The 15,281-nt window shown below is 41.9% G+C and overlaps 1 protein-coding gene across 2 annotated transcripts in view; it reads right to left on the bottom strand.

Moving 5' to 3' along the window:
• Positions 1-15,281, bottom strand: part of LOC118517671 (mucin-22-like) — a 40,115-nt gene that overhangs the window by 24,116 nt on the left and 718 nt on the right. For both annotated transcript variants that reach the window (XM_036064054.1, XM_036064053.1), the window contains exon 3: positions 11,221-11,375. In XM_036064054.1, the coding sequence (XP_035919947.1) occupies positions 11,221-11,295 (75 nt within the window). In that variant the 5' untranslated portion in view covers positions 11,296-11,375. The remainder of the gene's footprint in view (positions 1-11,220; positions 11,376-15,281) is intronic.

Raw genomic sequence — 15,281 nt, 5'->3', positions numbered from 1 at the left:
CTCATGTGAATTGACGAAAGTATGTATAAAATTCGGGCGGGCCGGTGGCCGAGGCGTCTGCGGCGCCGGTCTTCACACGACAGGGCCGGGGTTCAAATCCCATCCAGACCGCCTCCCCGTACGTAAGGCTGACTACTTTTCCACGGGTAAAATTAAGCCAGAAATGGCAGGCCGAGACCTCTCGAAGTTTTGTAGTGCCAAGGAAGAAGAAGAAGAAGAATGTATAAAATTGGTTTAAATTAATTAAACTGTAAAGTTTATAAAGTAATGTTATGCATCATAAATTCGGTATAGTACATTTAGCTACGAACGATTATGTGAACTCAATGTGTGACCAAATTAAGTTTTTACAGAAAATTTTCTAAATGGCACACCAGCCCCTGCTTTTGCTAAATACATATTCTCGTCATTTTGACAGGTCCTCGTAAAGAATGAAAAAAATAGATAAAGCAAATAACTAAAGCCCACTTGTTGCACTATATCACATGATCGTCTAACTCTAAAAGCAAGCGATCATTAGCCGAGTTGCTGCCCCGTAAATGCCGTAATACATTTTATTTTACGATTTTTTTAATAAATTGCTTGTAAATGCCACTCATTATAAACCTTTGCTTAAGGTTAATGCAATGTGCAGACCGGTTTACCAGTCCAGGATTGATATTTTGTCGACCATTCTCGCCCGTAAATATCAACAGGATACCGTCCGTGCCATGACTCAAAATAATCCTCAATTTTGTCAGCCACCCTTTTGGGGACCGGCTTATGTAACATACAGACGGCCGGCACTTTTCAAATGTCCATCTTTGCTTGGCCACCGGTGACTATTTAGAACGCTAGTGCCGCGCGCTCGTCGCCTGAATTAAACAAGGAAATCGTCTCATGACCTTGGCATTCTACTAGGCAAACGAGTTTTGCCTGATAAATGAAAGTGTGCAGCAAAACCAGAACGTAAATATCATCTAGATCTAGATCTTTGACGTGTGCAGAATTTCAAGGATGTAAAGATGAGGGAAATCCAGTTTTTTGTATCGAATCGGAGCAGGAGGAAGCAGTTTTGCATAATACTATGTGTTCCAAACTTGAGTCAGTTCCTACATCGCTGCACAATTTGCACAAGCTGCACGTGCGATACACGATGGCACAACTTGAACACATTTGAGCTTCATCATTAGGTAGCTGGGTGCTCAGAAAGGAGTGCATATTAGCACAAGAGACACTTCGGTCAAGAAGTGCTCTTTGGTGACTTCGGTACAAGAGCGCAGAGAGACCCCGAGCCCCGAACATGCGTCTCTACTGCTGCTGCGACACACACGCACACAGAGAGGAACACAGTCAACGGAATCGATTGTTCGAAATAAGATCACATTTCTTAAACTCGAGTAGCTGCTGCCACTTTCGATCGGCCACCATGATACCTTCTTGATTAACGATCTCCCTCCCGGGCGAATGGCGTCAGGAGCTACACAACTCTTGAGCGTTCAAGAGCGGTCAGAGCGTAACCAATCCTTTCACTTTCAACGCGGCAAACGTATTCACTCATCACTGCCCGTTCCGTATCTAGTTAAGGTTTCGTGCTTTCATAGGATTTAAGGGAAGGGGTTACAGGAATTCAGTGTTTAGTGATGCTCGTGTGATTAATTTTCCCCCGGCAAGGTTACATATTCTCGGCGAAGGTTCTTATCCTGTTCTTCTTCCTGCACTGGGATGGTGGTTGTGATTGATGTTCTGGATGAAGGTTGTATGCATAGTTGTTACAATCGCACTTCGTTTATGTTATGTGTGCATGTTACATATGACACTTAATGTTCAAGCATCCTCATCGAATCATAGGAGAAGCAGCAATCGTTAGCTACAATTACTGCTGGAGTGATTCACAAGAAAATGAATTTTAAGCTTTGATTAAGGACGAAGGTTTACGCAAAATATTAAGTTCATTCATTTTTCCAACTAAATATTGTATAGAAAGCTCTAAAGACTAAATCTTTTCGTGTCAACAAAGCAATAGCCACTTCAGCCTTTTCCTCTTCTTTAGAACTGTAGGCGATCTCGGCCAGCCCAAAGCGGGACAGCTTAGCACAAACCCTAGGATACCAAAGATTCATATCTGTAGTATACCCAATCGTTAAGAAAAATCATTTTTGCTCTTAATTTCAAGCTTTAAAATGTTGAAGTGTGGGAAATGTTCACAAGCAATGCAATTTTATACCCTTTCTAACACAAAATTGGGCTTAAACCTGGCTGACCAGTGTAGTAAGACAAAGTCATGTTTGACTACATTTTCGTGCAAACACTGAGATACACTCCTTTGACCATTTTTTTTATTTTTTTAGCGATTAATAAAGTAGGAAAACATAAATTTTTGTCAGAAGAATTGTTTCAGAGTGTGTTGAACTTTTTTGTTGAATTGGAAAAATCTTTTTAGATGATTTTCATTAAGTTTAGATCAGCGCATCGATACCCAACTTGTAACAGAATACAAAACAGAAACAGGATAAATCGATTAGAACATATTTGAAAAATAGGACAAATCTTAACTTTTTGAACGATTTTTCAACTTTGAATGCATGTAGCCCATTCATTAGGTTGTAGTTTTGGAGTCTTCTAAGTTCACTACCCTGAGTCCCTGCTGGGGAAGGTTCGGATGGGATTTGCTACTGGATGCTGCCGCGTAACAATCATCTATACTAGTAACATGCACCAAGAAGTTAATCGTAAATACATCAAGCAAATAATTAAAATTGTCACAAGCAATGAAAAGATTGTATGAGTGGATTTGAAAGAATATATAAAATTAATTGTGATCATTTTAGAGCAATCATCAAATTGAATTTAACATAGTGCGAAATGGCATCCAACACAAGGAAAAGAAAAGGACATCCGGATTCCTTCTAAAGACCAGCACAAAAAGCAACGATCCCAGCTTCCCAGTAGCTTCAAACGACATTCGTTTGATTTATGTAAAAACCTGAAACCAAAACGCAGAATGCCCATTATGTAGTCATTCATCCGCGGCCGCCCGATCGATCGAATAAAAATCCACAAAACACTGTATCACATCGTTTACATTATCTTTAGTCAAATTTCCTCCCGTATTCCCTTCCAGATCCAGGGCACCACACAGTGTTTTTCCCGGGGTCTTTTTCTACTACGCCGTCCTATCAGTCCTAAGCAAATATTTCACGGAAGACGTTACTCATTCTTTGCTTTGATGCAATCAATTATCGCTCGTTTCTTATAATTTGTCAGAATAAATTAATGAGCATCCTGTTACGGCCAAAACATTGTTAATTTCCTCCCGGTTTTCTATAGCTGGTGCTGCTGCTGGTCCTGCTTCTGCTACTGCTTATCACCTGCCATGACATTGATTTTCACCAGTGTTGGAAAATTTTCAACATAGCTACGATTATTAATTCGTAGCTGGCGAAGAAAAGTTTTGCTAAATTTTGGTTTGCATACACGCAGCTTTAAGCAGCTATTCTACACGTAGATTTAGCTACATTGAAGCATGTTTTTATCTTGGTGGCGAAGTGGCTCATTAGTCTCTTTACATCATGAATGAGCAGCGGTGTCAAGCAAACTGTAACGACCTGCACTTGATTTGTTTACCATTATCCATATACGCTGGCAAGAGGCAAGACGTGATGTTAAATCACCGAAAGCTCGGTTAGTACGCGTCAAACCTATCCATCCCCATGTTGCTATCTAAAACCCCACCGAAACCAACATTCATCATGCGTAACAAAAGCGTTCGCTATCGCCATTTTCCTATCTCCGGCAGCGTATTGTCAACGAACAGACAATTTATCTCTTAGCCGGCTAATTGTCCGATGTACCCATTTCCAGGCACAAAGTACCCAAGCGCTTTGCTAAACCCAGAGAGCTCACCTCACAGAAAAAGGTACACAAAAGCCAAGGCTGTTGCGTAGCGAGAGTACGTACACAGATAATCAATTGGTATCAGCCCGTTCCCCGTTCGTATGTCATTGAGTTGCAGGCATTGATTAAACGCCCTACGAACGATGACATGGATGAAAACACCCTGACTTAGGATCATTGTGATCCTCACTAGTGAACAATGACAAAAGGTGAAATAAGCGTGTGAGTTGCATCTGGGAGAAAATTCCAGTCGATCGATTTGAAGGAATGTTATTCGTTCGATTCCAATTAAATCTAGACATGCTGGTACTCCCTTCGGTAGACAATATACACATGTGCACAAAAGACGCTACACTACACGGCGGTTCCAGCCGGCATCGGGCTCCGAGAGTGCAGTAAGACGAGACACAAGACCAACCAAGCAACCAACCAACCAACTCCCTTAATTCAATTGTTTAAACTCGTTCAATCATTTGCCGTTCGTGGGCCGCTGGTGACTCTGGTGACTTCGATGTTTGTGTTTAATGGCATAATTCACCATCATCGTCGTCACCATTCGGCCTGCGCATGCACACCGTGCAATCCGCGCAAAAGAAAAACAATTAGACGCTGGAGGGATGGGTGGGCATTGTTAGCGGAACCAAATTGCTTCGTCCCTGACTTCTAAAATTAAGCCAACACCTCATCGTTGGCCTTTTTTCCTTTTCCTACACACACACACACACACACACTCGACAGGAAATGTACCAATTATGTATGTATGGCCTGTTTTGCCTGCGGAATGACTGATTATCATGTAACGCCGAAAGGGTGTCTAAAGTTTTCCGATTTTCCTCCCGGTTTTTGCTACCTGAGTTCGTAAAGCCGATGTTTTATTCATTCACCGGGTTAAAGATGATCGATCGCCAATCGTTAAGAGCGGCGTGTAAAAAACTACGCGTCAATGACCGTCGTAAAAAAAGCCATGAGTTGATGATGATTGATGATTCTGCTACCGTTGGATAAGCATCAAAGCTATTTTTAAGTCTAGATTAAAAAAATATTTGTTGAAACAAGAGCAAGTCTATGAATTATATATTTTGATTTAAATATAAATTTCCCATCACGATTTGACATTTACATCAAACGCTTGTAACAGATTTATACTCCTATTTATTGCCCTATCGCCCTTTATTTTCATGTTCTACATATTTCCTCATTCGCAGTCTCCCAACCAGTGTTTGCACCCATTATGCCGTTGGCCAGACACTTACTAAACCAATTATGCATTGCACCGCTAAGGATCGCACGCAATAAAGCCTGGTACGCCAAATAATTATTGCACAACAGCGCCGTGCCGCGTTCGTTGTACTACGGGCCACTTTCCTTCCCTTTTCATAACACTTTTCCCTTTTTTCTTTTGCACACACATACTTTTACTTTCCCTCGCGCGTAGATGGCCGTATCCATTTTCCTTGGCAGCCGGGCTTATGCATGCCAGCAAACTGGCGGTGGCAAAAATACTTCCCGTTTCGTTTCATTACGTTCCAGCTTCCTGAAGGATGTCCGTGAGCTTGCATCCGTTCAAACACGACAATCACACATTGATACTTACGAAACAGCACCCTTATCTTGGCCAGTTTTCTTCTTCGCCACATCATTCAACTACGGCACGTTACCAGCGATGTTAGCTTATGTAAACTGTCAATGCAGTCAAATTGATTTCTTCCATACGGTGCAGCTGCGAAGGGTAACAATGTCTTAGCCATAGCTGGTAACTGGAACAAAACACTCGATTGCTCAATGACGGTGTAAGAATGGGGGATGTACGATCAAAGCGGTGGTAGGAGCTTTTAATCGGTGGCTTGCGGTTTCGTCGACCGCATCCGTAATCATTTATCTTTTCATACCATTTTCACTGCAGTGTATACAAAGTATAGTATTGTGCATTTTTATTTGATGCATCGTAGGTAGGCTAGGCGGTGGCCAGATGGTACACAGTGGTATCAATGTTAGGACCTGGTGTCAAAGCCCAAGACTAGATTCTCCATACACGTAGGCAGAGGCTTCGCAGGTTTCGGATAGACGAGTAAATCCCTTGGACCTTGACACCCTTTGGACGAAAAGCTTTCTTGATCCCGAAGAAAACGTTCCTTCGACGAAGAGGTCTCTTGCAAGAAGCATTTCTTCGATGAACACACCTTGGAAGCTTTTTCGGCAAGCGAATTCTCCAAGTATCCGTTGGACCATTGGTAGAGTCTTTTAGTAGACGAGGCTTTTTGTAAGGAGGAAACCTCCTTTTAGAGGAAAAAATATTTTTAGATGATAAGCTTTCGTTGTAGACGAAGTTTGGAAGAGGAGGGCTGTTTCCCTAATTGACGTTCCTAAGAAGGGGTCTCTTAGAAGTCAAGCTCTTTAAGCAGATTAGGACAGGTAGACGAAGCGCTATGAATGCAACACATTGGACTGTCCACTTTGTTTTGGTCAAACAAAAACTCTTACACAACGAAGTCCTTTCTCTTCTGGGAAAGAAAAAGAGATCTCTGGGTATATAAGGCCTCACGATCGATGAGGTCCTTTCATCGACGAAGTTTTTTTAAATATATAATACACCTCATGAACTGCAAAACACCTTAGAGTGTGTATGATTAAGTCCATTGGACCACGAAACCCTTCGGACAATAAACTTTCTTGAGAGACAACGTCACTTCGACGAAGAGTTTCCATAATAGAAGTTCCATGGCAGAGTTCTCTTAATAGGCGAGGTTTAAAAGTAGACTGGGCGTGAGGCATGGTCGGTGAGGCTCTGAATGACGAAGCCTCTTAGTAAATCGAGTATGGATGGCGAAACAGCTTAATCCGCTTACCTGATTTTAGATCACAAGATCCCTAAGGTGACAAATTTCCTTTAACTTATGGACGACAAGCTTTCTTGGTAGAGAAAGCCCCCCTGATGAAGAAATCCCTTCGTCGAATAATGTTTTTGGAAGACGAGGCCCTTTTGACGGCGAAGTCTTTTGAATTATTATTAGACGATGACGTCCCTGTGACTCTGAGGCTCTTTGGAAGCTAAGCTTTTTTGGAAGAGGTCTTTTGAACACAGAGTTCACTAGGTCACAGACTAGGTTCCCATGTTATGGAAGATGAGTTCTATAAGTAGACTAGACCACAAGGACATGGATGCTTCTTGGACAACGATGTTTTTGGTACACGAAGCTGTATAGACGAAGCTGTATACAACCTTAGACTGTCGATCAGGATTTAAACAACAAGACATTAAACTTCAAAGTCCGTCGGGACTGTGAGGCCCTTTGGTCGATAAGATTTCTTGGAAGACGACATTGTTTTGATGATTAGCATTCTTGCACGAAAAGTTCCGTCGCATACGAGACCCCAAGGTCGGTGAGAGCTTTGGAAGAAGAAGTCTCTAAGTCTAGACTAGCCTTCATGGACGGTGACTAGGCCTTTGGAAGACTAATTCTATTGATAAACGAGGCTTTGTGGACGACGGAATTCTCAGAATCGATTGGATCTTTTGATGAGCCGACGAGAGCTCTTAGTATACTAAGCGTCCATTGTTGGTGAGGTTCGTTGGTTGGGGTGTTTACATACTATACCCTATCCAAGATGCCATGGTTGATAATGATGAGCTTTGGAAAACTAAGTAGCCTAGCAGATAAGGCCTCTTGGATAACGAAGTCTTTTGATATGGCAAAACGCCTTGCGCGATTGGGTCGTTGGACGGGGTTAGGGGTAACGGCCTCTCATTCAGCCTAGAAAGACAGAACCACAAGGTAAGACCTTTCAAGAGTTTCTTATTAAATTGAGCGGTTTATAATGTTGCTTGTTTAAATGTGTCACTGTATGTCTGTCAATTACCAGTTGTTAATATTAAGCTGCTCTTTGTTTGAATTTGAAGTATGAATTTGAATTCATACTACAACCAAACACGGCCACCAAGCTATTCTATTTTTTTTTTTTTTTTAATTTTCAAAGAAACGGCCAGGCCGTATAACATGATTTTTTGTTTCTCTGTGGTTTTTTCTTCAAACAATCTGTGTCTAATGAATAACTTGAGTCCCATTATCGAGAATTCAAGCCATCGATTTTGAGATGAAATATAAGGCGATACTTAATTCACTCGGATGGCGCTAACTTACTTTCCGCACATTGAACTTGGTGGTCCGTTCACATGCCCTTTCTTTTCAAACAATCCCTCTTTAGGCGAAAGTGTAGCAATTTCATTATCGATTGCCATGGTGCAAATAGAGCCGAGCAGTACATCCCTGCCCTGCGTACATCCATGAGTTAGGGCGGCAAAAACGCATTCTTATTGATGGAGTAAATTATACGAAGTTTGCCCCCCGGCCAGAGAGGGATAATCCAATCTTACCAAGTTGCCACTTTGTAAAACTTTGCTCATGCGACACCAGCCAGCCCGATCTTAATGGTTAGCAGATTTGAATGAGGCGGAAAACAACAATGGAACATAAATGCGGGGCTCCCGTTGGCCATTTCCCCCTCTCTCGCCGTAGGAGCCACAAAGTCGCGAACAAAGTTTAGTACTACTTGTTCCGTAAAAACGTCGCATTAGGAAAGCTTAATTCCGACACCACGCTTATATCATTATATGATTTGGAACAGAAACTTCGGCGAGAAAGTCATTCCATTACACGGTGACCATTTTTCGGCGATTTTTCCGCATGAATGGTGCGCCGCACAGCGACTGCAGACGGATTTACAGGTGGTCTACGGTTTTGATGTAATTTATATAACTCAGTTATTTTGGAGTGACTGATTTTGTTTCACGAACGCTGTGAAATTTGGCGGGGTGGTTTTTGCTCTCCTTTATTTTCTCTCTCGCACCAGCTCTCACCTTGAATACTTGTCGTTTTCTTTTACAAACAAAAAACGGACAAACAGATTGTACGACCGACCTTAACAACAACGCTTTCAGCAATACGGTGACCGATCAGCTGATTGAAGAGATTGGCTCACCTCTGGACCAAGCTAACTTCATTTTTCTTTGTGCATAATTAGAGCACACTATCAATAGCTAAGGAGCTTTCATCAACGTTTGGATCGTAACAATATTTATAATTTAAGAGTTATTAGAACAATTGCATATTGAATGACTTCAAAAACAAATGCCTAATAGAATTTATTCAAACTTCTAAATGAAATATGAAAAATACTTCTACAAAACCGCAACAAGACATTCAATATGCTCGTTGACAGTACATGTTTTTGCTTCAAAATATCTAAAATAATAATGCAAAAAAATGGAGAACACTTGTATCTGTATCTGATGTATCTGATTACATTATTAATTTTGGGACACTTGTTTACGTTAACTTGTATAAAATTTCCATCACACCAACGACTAAATTCCAACACGCCAGGACCGGGGTTCATATCTTATCCAGACCGCCTACACGAGGGCTGACTACCTTACTTCTCCTTCTTTCTTGGCACTACACCATCGAGAGGTGTCGTCTGTCTTAATAAACAGCCCTGCGTACGGGTCTGGATGGGATTTCAACCCCGGTTCTAGCGTGCGGATCTATTAAAAAAACTGTAACATCAGTTCTACCAGGCCTCTGCTAACTCTTTATTTAATTAAAATAGCCAGACATACGGAATGGTTGACAGTATCAAAAGCTGCGTGGAAATCCCTATAAACGCTCTATTCTCCCTCGCTCTATTACTCTACTTGCATACTCTTGTCTAGTTTTGTGTAACAAACACCGGTGTACTCAAGAGTGATGTACAGATAGGTGACTGCATCTATGAAGTGATCCAAATCTTCTCCTACCTGGTATCAAAAATCAGCACCGAAAACTACATAAAAACTGGCCCTACTAGAGCCTGAAAAAAAATCTCTGCTCGAAATTTTGATTCCAGTACTCACATACACCTCAGTGATATGCATCCTGTCCAAAGAATCGTTCGAGAAGAAAATGCCCAGAAGGATGTTTATGTGTGGAAGGACAATGGAGGAGTCGTTCCAATGACGAGCTCTCGTGTCATACTCTACTGTACGGTGGGCTGAACACACCATGAGAATGACGCCGGACGACTCAGACCGTAAACGTCCTTTTAGATCGTCTACATGGACAGAAGAGGCGTGGTAGGCCCAAATTGAGAAGGAGTGATAGCGTGAATGGATTTGCAGACAACGGCGCTAAACTGTGAGTGGCATCGTCGATTGTTGCACCACACCGACAAAGAGGTTGTAGCATCGTATAATTAAGTAAGTGAGTAAGATTTGTGTTACAATTATCAAGAAATCGAACCAAGATGGAACGCTATGGAACAGTTTGGTATGAAACCATGCTGATCAGGTGATAGGACTTGGCAGTACTCCTACAGACCTCACTAAAAGGGAACTACAATTCAGGACAACTATCTTTGAGTTGGAAATTTTTTTAACCCTCAGAGGTCTATACAGGGGTCAGAGCTTCTCAACAATTCTTAATCACAGCGCCAGGAATGCGGTAAGGTATAGTAGCACATGCGGTGGTGAAAGTACGGCATCGGTCCGTCATAATTAATAAATAAATAAAATACAAAAAATGTACGGTTTGCCGTGTATTTTTACACTAGCTTCACACGATTTTTTGTCCCAGATCTGTTATTTTTATCCCACTTATGAAAATTTGTTGCAGTCAAACATCCTTCGACGAACCCAAAACTATTTTGGAGAACCTTCAGCGAACCGCGGAATGAGGATAATAATATTTAAGAAAGATCTACTAAGGATTCTAGTAAAGAAACCTATCGAAGTAGATTGTAACTTAATTAATGTATATGTTGTAAACAGTGATATTTTACTTTAATTAGTCAGAATGAACGGAGCCAAGGTTTTTCCGTCTTTCTCTCTTCACTATCTTTGTTACATTACATTTTAGAGGTTACTATGATATATGACCTGACAGCCGGTTGCCAGGTTCATAGAGTTGAGGTGACGAAGCTAACCAAGGTGCCTAAATATTTTTTTTTTATTCATAAAGAACGGCCTGGCCGTATTGCTTAAAGCTAAATTACAAATATTGGTACAATTCACGATGGTTTGGAGACATTTCCTTCTCCAAACTGTGAAAGGGCACCTTATCCCGGGAAAGTGCCTAAATATGATGCGTTTACAATATCAAGATTTTAATTGAATCTAACGATAGCGCTATATTACCAATATTACTATGTTTTGGGAAAATAAGTAATTATTACAGTACAGAAATAAGTAACGCCAACCACACATTGGCGTCAATTAATTTCTCCTCAAAAATCGGTACTAAAAACTACTCACAACGACGTGCAACCCGTTAAAACTAACCGTTAGAAAATTGCTTTATGGAGCTATCTTACCTCGCTGAGCGTCCATAAGCTAGTGATGATAAATAACGACAGCAAGGTCGTTATTTTACGGTCGTTCCACTTCATCTCGCATCTATATATCCGAACGCAGCCCCTTTAATGGCCGTTCATCTATTTTCTGGACACTGGCGCACACTGTAAGCAACCTGCAAATAAATGAAAAAATTTTTTTTTTTTATTAATTTTCCTCCACAACAGGGTATAGCTGCTTGCACATGCTACGCCAAAACACTGCTCCTAATAGCGGTTATGTTTTAACATATTTTACACAAATCGAGTGGTACACGGCTCACTCATTAACCGTTCGACCTTGAACGGTGCCGGCATTAACCTTTTGCCAGAATCGATTACTGCCCTTTGACAAAATCATAACACCACCTAAGGAGGATTCACAACAGCAACAAAAAATCCTACCTCCTCCGGGGGTAGAAAGCTACGCTACGTGTATGAAGAGGCCGCGCAATTTGCAATTGGTCATGGTTCGATTTAAATGGCCCTTAGCTTTCGTTAGCTTTGTAGAACGAACGGTTTAAAACTGATGCTGGCAACCGACACAGCTTTATTTCGACACTAACTATTGAACTCTGAGCATTCGGATAATATTCAATGCAAATGAGGCCACTTAATTAGACACACGCACTCGTAATTACCACACAATTGATCCATATTTTTAAGCTAACAGGTTATACTAGCTCAAACTCAATATAAGGTAAAACAAAGCAGAGATTAAGCATTGTCCCGAAGAAACGGTTCATTTGGCAACAAACTAATTTCTTTCGTGATATTTTCTTATTTTCTTGCGAGAGCTTTGCGTTGTTACTCCCCACTGACATCATAACGCTTTCTATAATTATAATTCGTAGATAACTTCAACACCGAGAGCTGGTGGTGGTGGTGATTTTGTAACACATCGTGCCAAACAGAAAACCACAAAAAAGCCCATATGATTTTTCGTATCCCATCTATTCCATTTTGTGTAATCCCGAGAAACGTGCGGGGATGTTTTAAAAGTTACGATTCATCAGAAGCTGAGGTCTAGGGGGCACGTTGTGTATACAATTTCTCACTTTAGTTTGGAATTTAATTTTCCTTTTAAATGTATCACCTCTTTTCTGTGTATTTAGTTTTGTACAACGCGACTACAGAATTTTGCCATCAAATGAGTTTTTTGGGAAATGACACACCTTGACGTCCTGTGGGAATCATGGTTGGACCAAAGACACTGCAGCAAATCTACAGCTGGTGGCAAAGTTCGACAACATTGATATTGAGTTACGCGCAAGGGTGCTGGCGGCTGCCAAGCAGTCATATTACAGCCAGAGGAAACTTCTCCACTCTAAATACCTGTTGCGACGGACGAAGCTGGGACTGTACAGAACTTTTATAGTCCCAGTACCCACAAACGCCTATGAGACATGGACTCTGTCCAAAGCTGACGAAGCCCTCTTGCCGGGTTTGAGAGAGGAAGATGCTCAGAAGGATTTTTGGCCCCGTATGTGTGGAAGGACAATGGAGGAGCCGCTACAACGACGAGCTCTACGAGCTGTACGGGGATCTCACCATTGTGCAGCGAGTGAGACTCGCCAGGCTCCGGTGGGCTGATCATGTATGTCATGAGAATGACACCGAACGTCCCAGTCAGTGAGCGGCGTCGAGGATTGTTGCAGCAGACCAAGACCGCGAAGCGGTTCTAGCGCCATATACGTAAGTAAGTGAGGTGACAAAGTTTCACAGCTTAGTTACAAATTTGCCTTATCTGAACGCAACTTTCTACAAGGGAATTGCGATATTCCACTATCCAGTTGAAACATTACACCAAGTGATTCCAGCGTTCCCTTACTTGAGTCAAATCAAGCGGAATCGTTCCAAATCATAAATTTTTTTTTTTAATTTTTAAGAAAGACGGCACGCCGGACGTGAGTAAGACGGATTATCATAAGGCATACAACAATGTTTAATATTTCCACTATCACATTTGCCAATCTGTTGTCAAACTTTGCAGACTTATTCTTCTTCTTCTTCTTTGGCACTACAACCTCGAAAGGTCTCGGCCTGCCAATTTCTGACTATCTGTGACTTAATTTTACCCGTAAAAACGTAGTCAGCCTTAATTAAGTACGGGGAGGCGGTCTCTGGATGGGATTTGAATCCCGGCCCTGCCGTGTGAAGACCGGCGCCGCTGTCGCCTCGACCACCGGACCGCCCAACTTTGCAGACTGCTAGTTGAATATTGCTGCTGTGAATTAAGGAAGTAGTAATTAGAATAGTGCGGTTTGGTGGTCGAGGCGATAACGGTGCCGGTCTTCACATGGCAGGACGAGGGTTCAAATCCCATCCAGACCGCCTCCTCGTACGCAGAAAACGTTTCGGGGTTTGAAGTGCAAAAGAAAAAGAAGAACCGAAAAGTATTATATGGATCGAAACCCCATAAGTTTTCCATGAAAAAACGTTTGTCTTACGTACGGGAATTTCCTAGATTGCATAAAACAGAGCAACTATTATCTTCCTATCTGCCTAACATTGTTTCAACCCCATAAATAAGCACGTGAACACTTTTACTCGAAACAAATTCTGCCCGGTAATACGAGCTGGAGCTCGATTCGCCCAAAACATTTCGTAACATTTGCGCCAACACGTTATTTGCATACGCCTCCGGTTTTGCACTGCTTTTTTTTGTCTCCGATTCGCCTATTTGATCATTCGTTTGATCGTAGACAAGTCGCGCGCTATTATCCGCCTCAACAAACGGCAACAACACCCGATGCAACAACCAAATCCGCATATTCAAATTTCGGCTAGGGAGCTTTCACCGTGATATCGTCGATATTGGAACCGTCCCCGTCCGGCCAAGAAGATGTTTTTAGCCAATATAACCTTTTGCGTGTGCGTTTTCTCCCATCACTACCGGCGTTCACTTTTGTTTAGCTAATAGCAAGATCGTGTTGCATCAGGGGGATAAGAAATGACATTCGCAGCCTTGCAGCAGCTGCAGCAAGGAAATTTGGAAAGTATGCATTTGTTTTTCGAAAAATATGTTAATAAATTGACATGGGAAAAGATCATAGTATTATTTGATTTAAAGCTTGTTCATCAACAAAAATCGAAAGATTTGATCAGTCGTTAAAGGCACGAAATCGGATTGGTAAATTTCGGCACGCTAATCATCAACTGATCAGCAGTTCTTTTCAAAGTAATTACTTTTGCTCTATTTTACACACTAACAAACATCTTGTTAGCTTCGCAATGTTTTCCACTATCGCTGGGTACAGCAAAAAAAAGCAAACCACCACTGTAGAAAGCCGAATGAGGTTACGCTAACCAAACAATGGCCGAAATCTGTCACCTAATGATCTTTGAGCTGGGTAACCGAAAACCCCACCCCGTACGAATCACGCACATACATATGTGCCGCCCGATGCATAATGGCCGTTTTTATGCAATGCCACCGTTACAATTATAAGCCGCCGTCATTCGCTGGCAAAACTAAATCAAAAAGCAAAACGCCAGGAACATGCAAAGACAGGATTGGACTACAGTCCAGCCGACTGTAGAGCACGTATTTAAGGAGCATTAATAAGCTTGTTAAACGAAATGAACTAAAAAGGGTCCCCACTGGCGCACACAGACACAAACACACACATTCACACAAAAACGGGTCCAGTTTTTGGGGGGCAGCACTGAAAGTGAATGGTCACCAGCGCGCTGCACTCGGGACGTGATTATTGTAACCTTTGCGCAGTTTGAGTGAATTGGCCTGATTTTTTTACAAAATAAAATATTTTGTCCAACACGAACCAAGAGTGCAGCAACCCGTGCTTCATGACGCATGATTGGTTCGAAATTATAGACTCGTGCGTGGCGGCGACTCGTGGAGTGATCGCGATCGCGATGCTTCCAATATCATGCTTGCATACTGTTTGCTTTACTTTCGATCAAAGGAATAGACAGGGAGCGTGGGGAAACAGGTGCAGTTGATCGTTAAAATGTTTTTGTTTTCGCTGGCAAGCACTTTACGTCGTCCTTTCCCGACTCATTACACTTGCTTTGCGTAA

The sequence above is a fragment of the Anopheles stephensi genome, chromosome 2 (genome assembly GCF_013141755.1).
Source record: "Anopheles stephensi strain Indian chromosome 2, UCI_ANSTEP_V1.0, whole genome shotgun sequence".
Lineage (NCBI taxonomy): Eukaryota > Metazoa > Arthropoda > Insecta > Diptera > Culicidae > Anopheles > Anopheles stephensi.
This window is presented reverse-complemented; position numbering and strand designations above follow the sequence as displayed.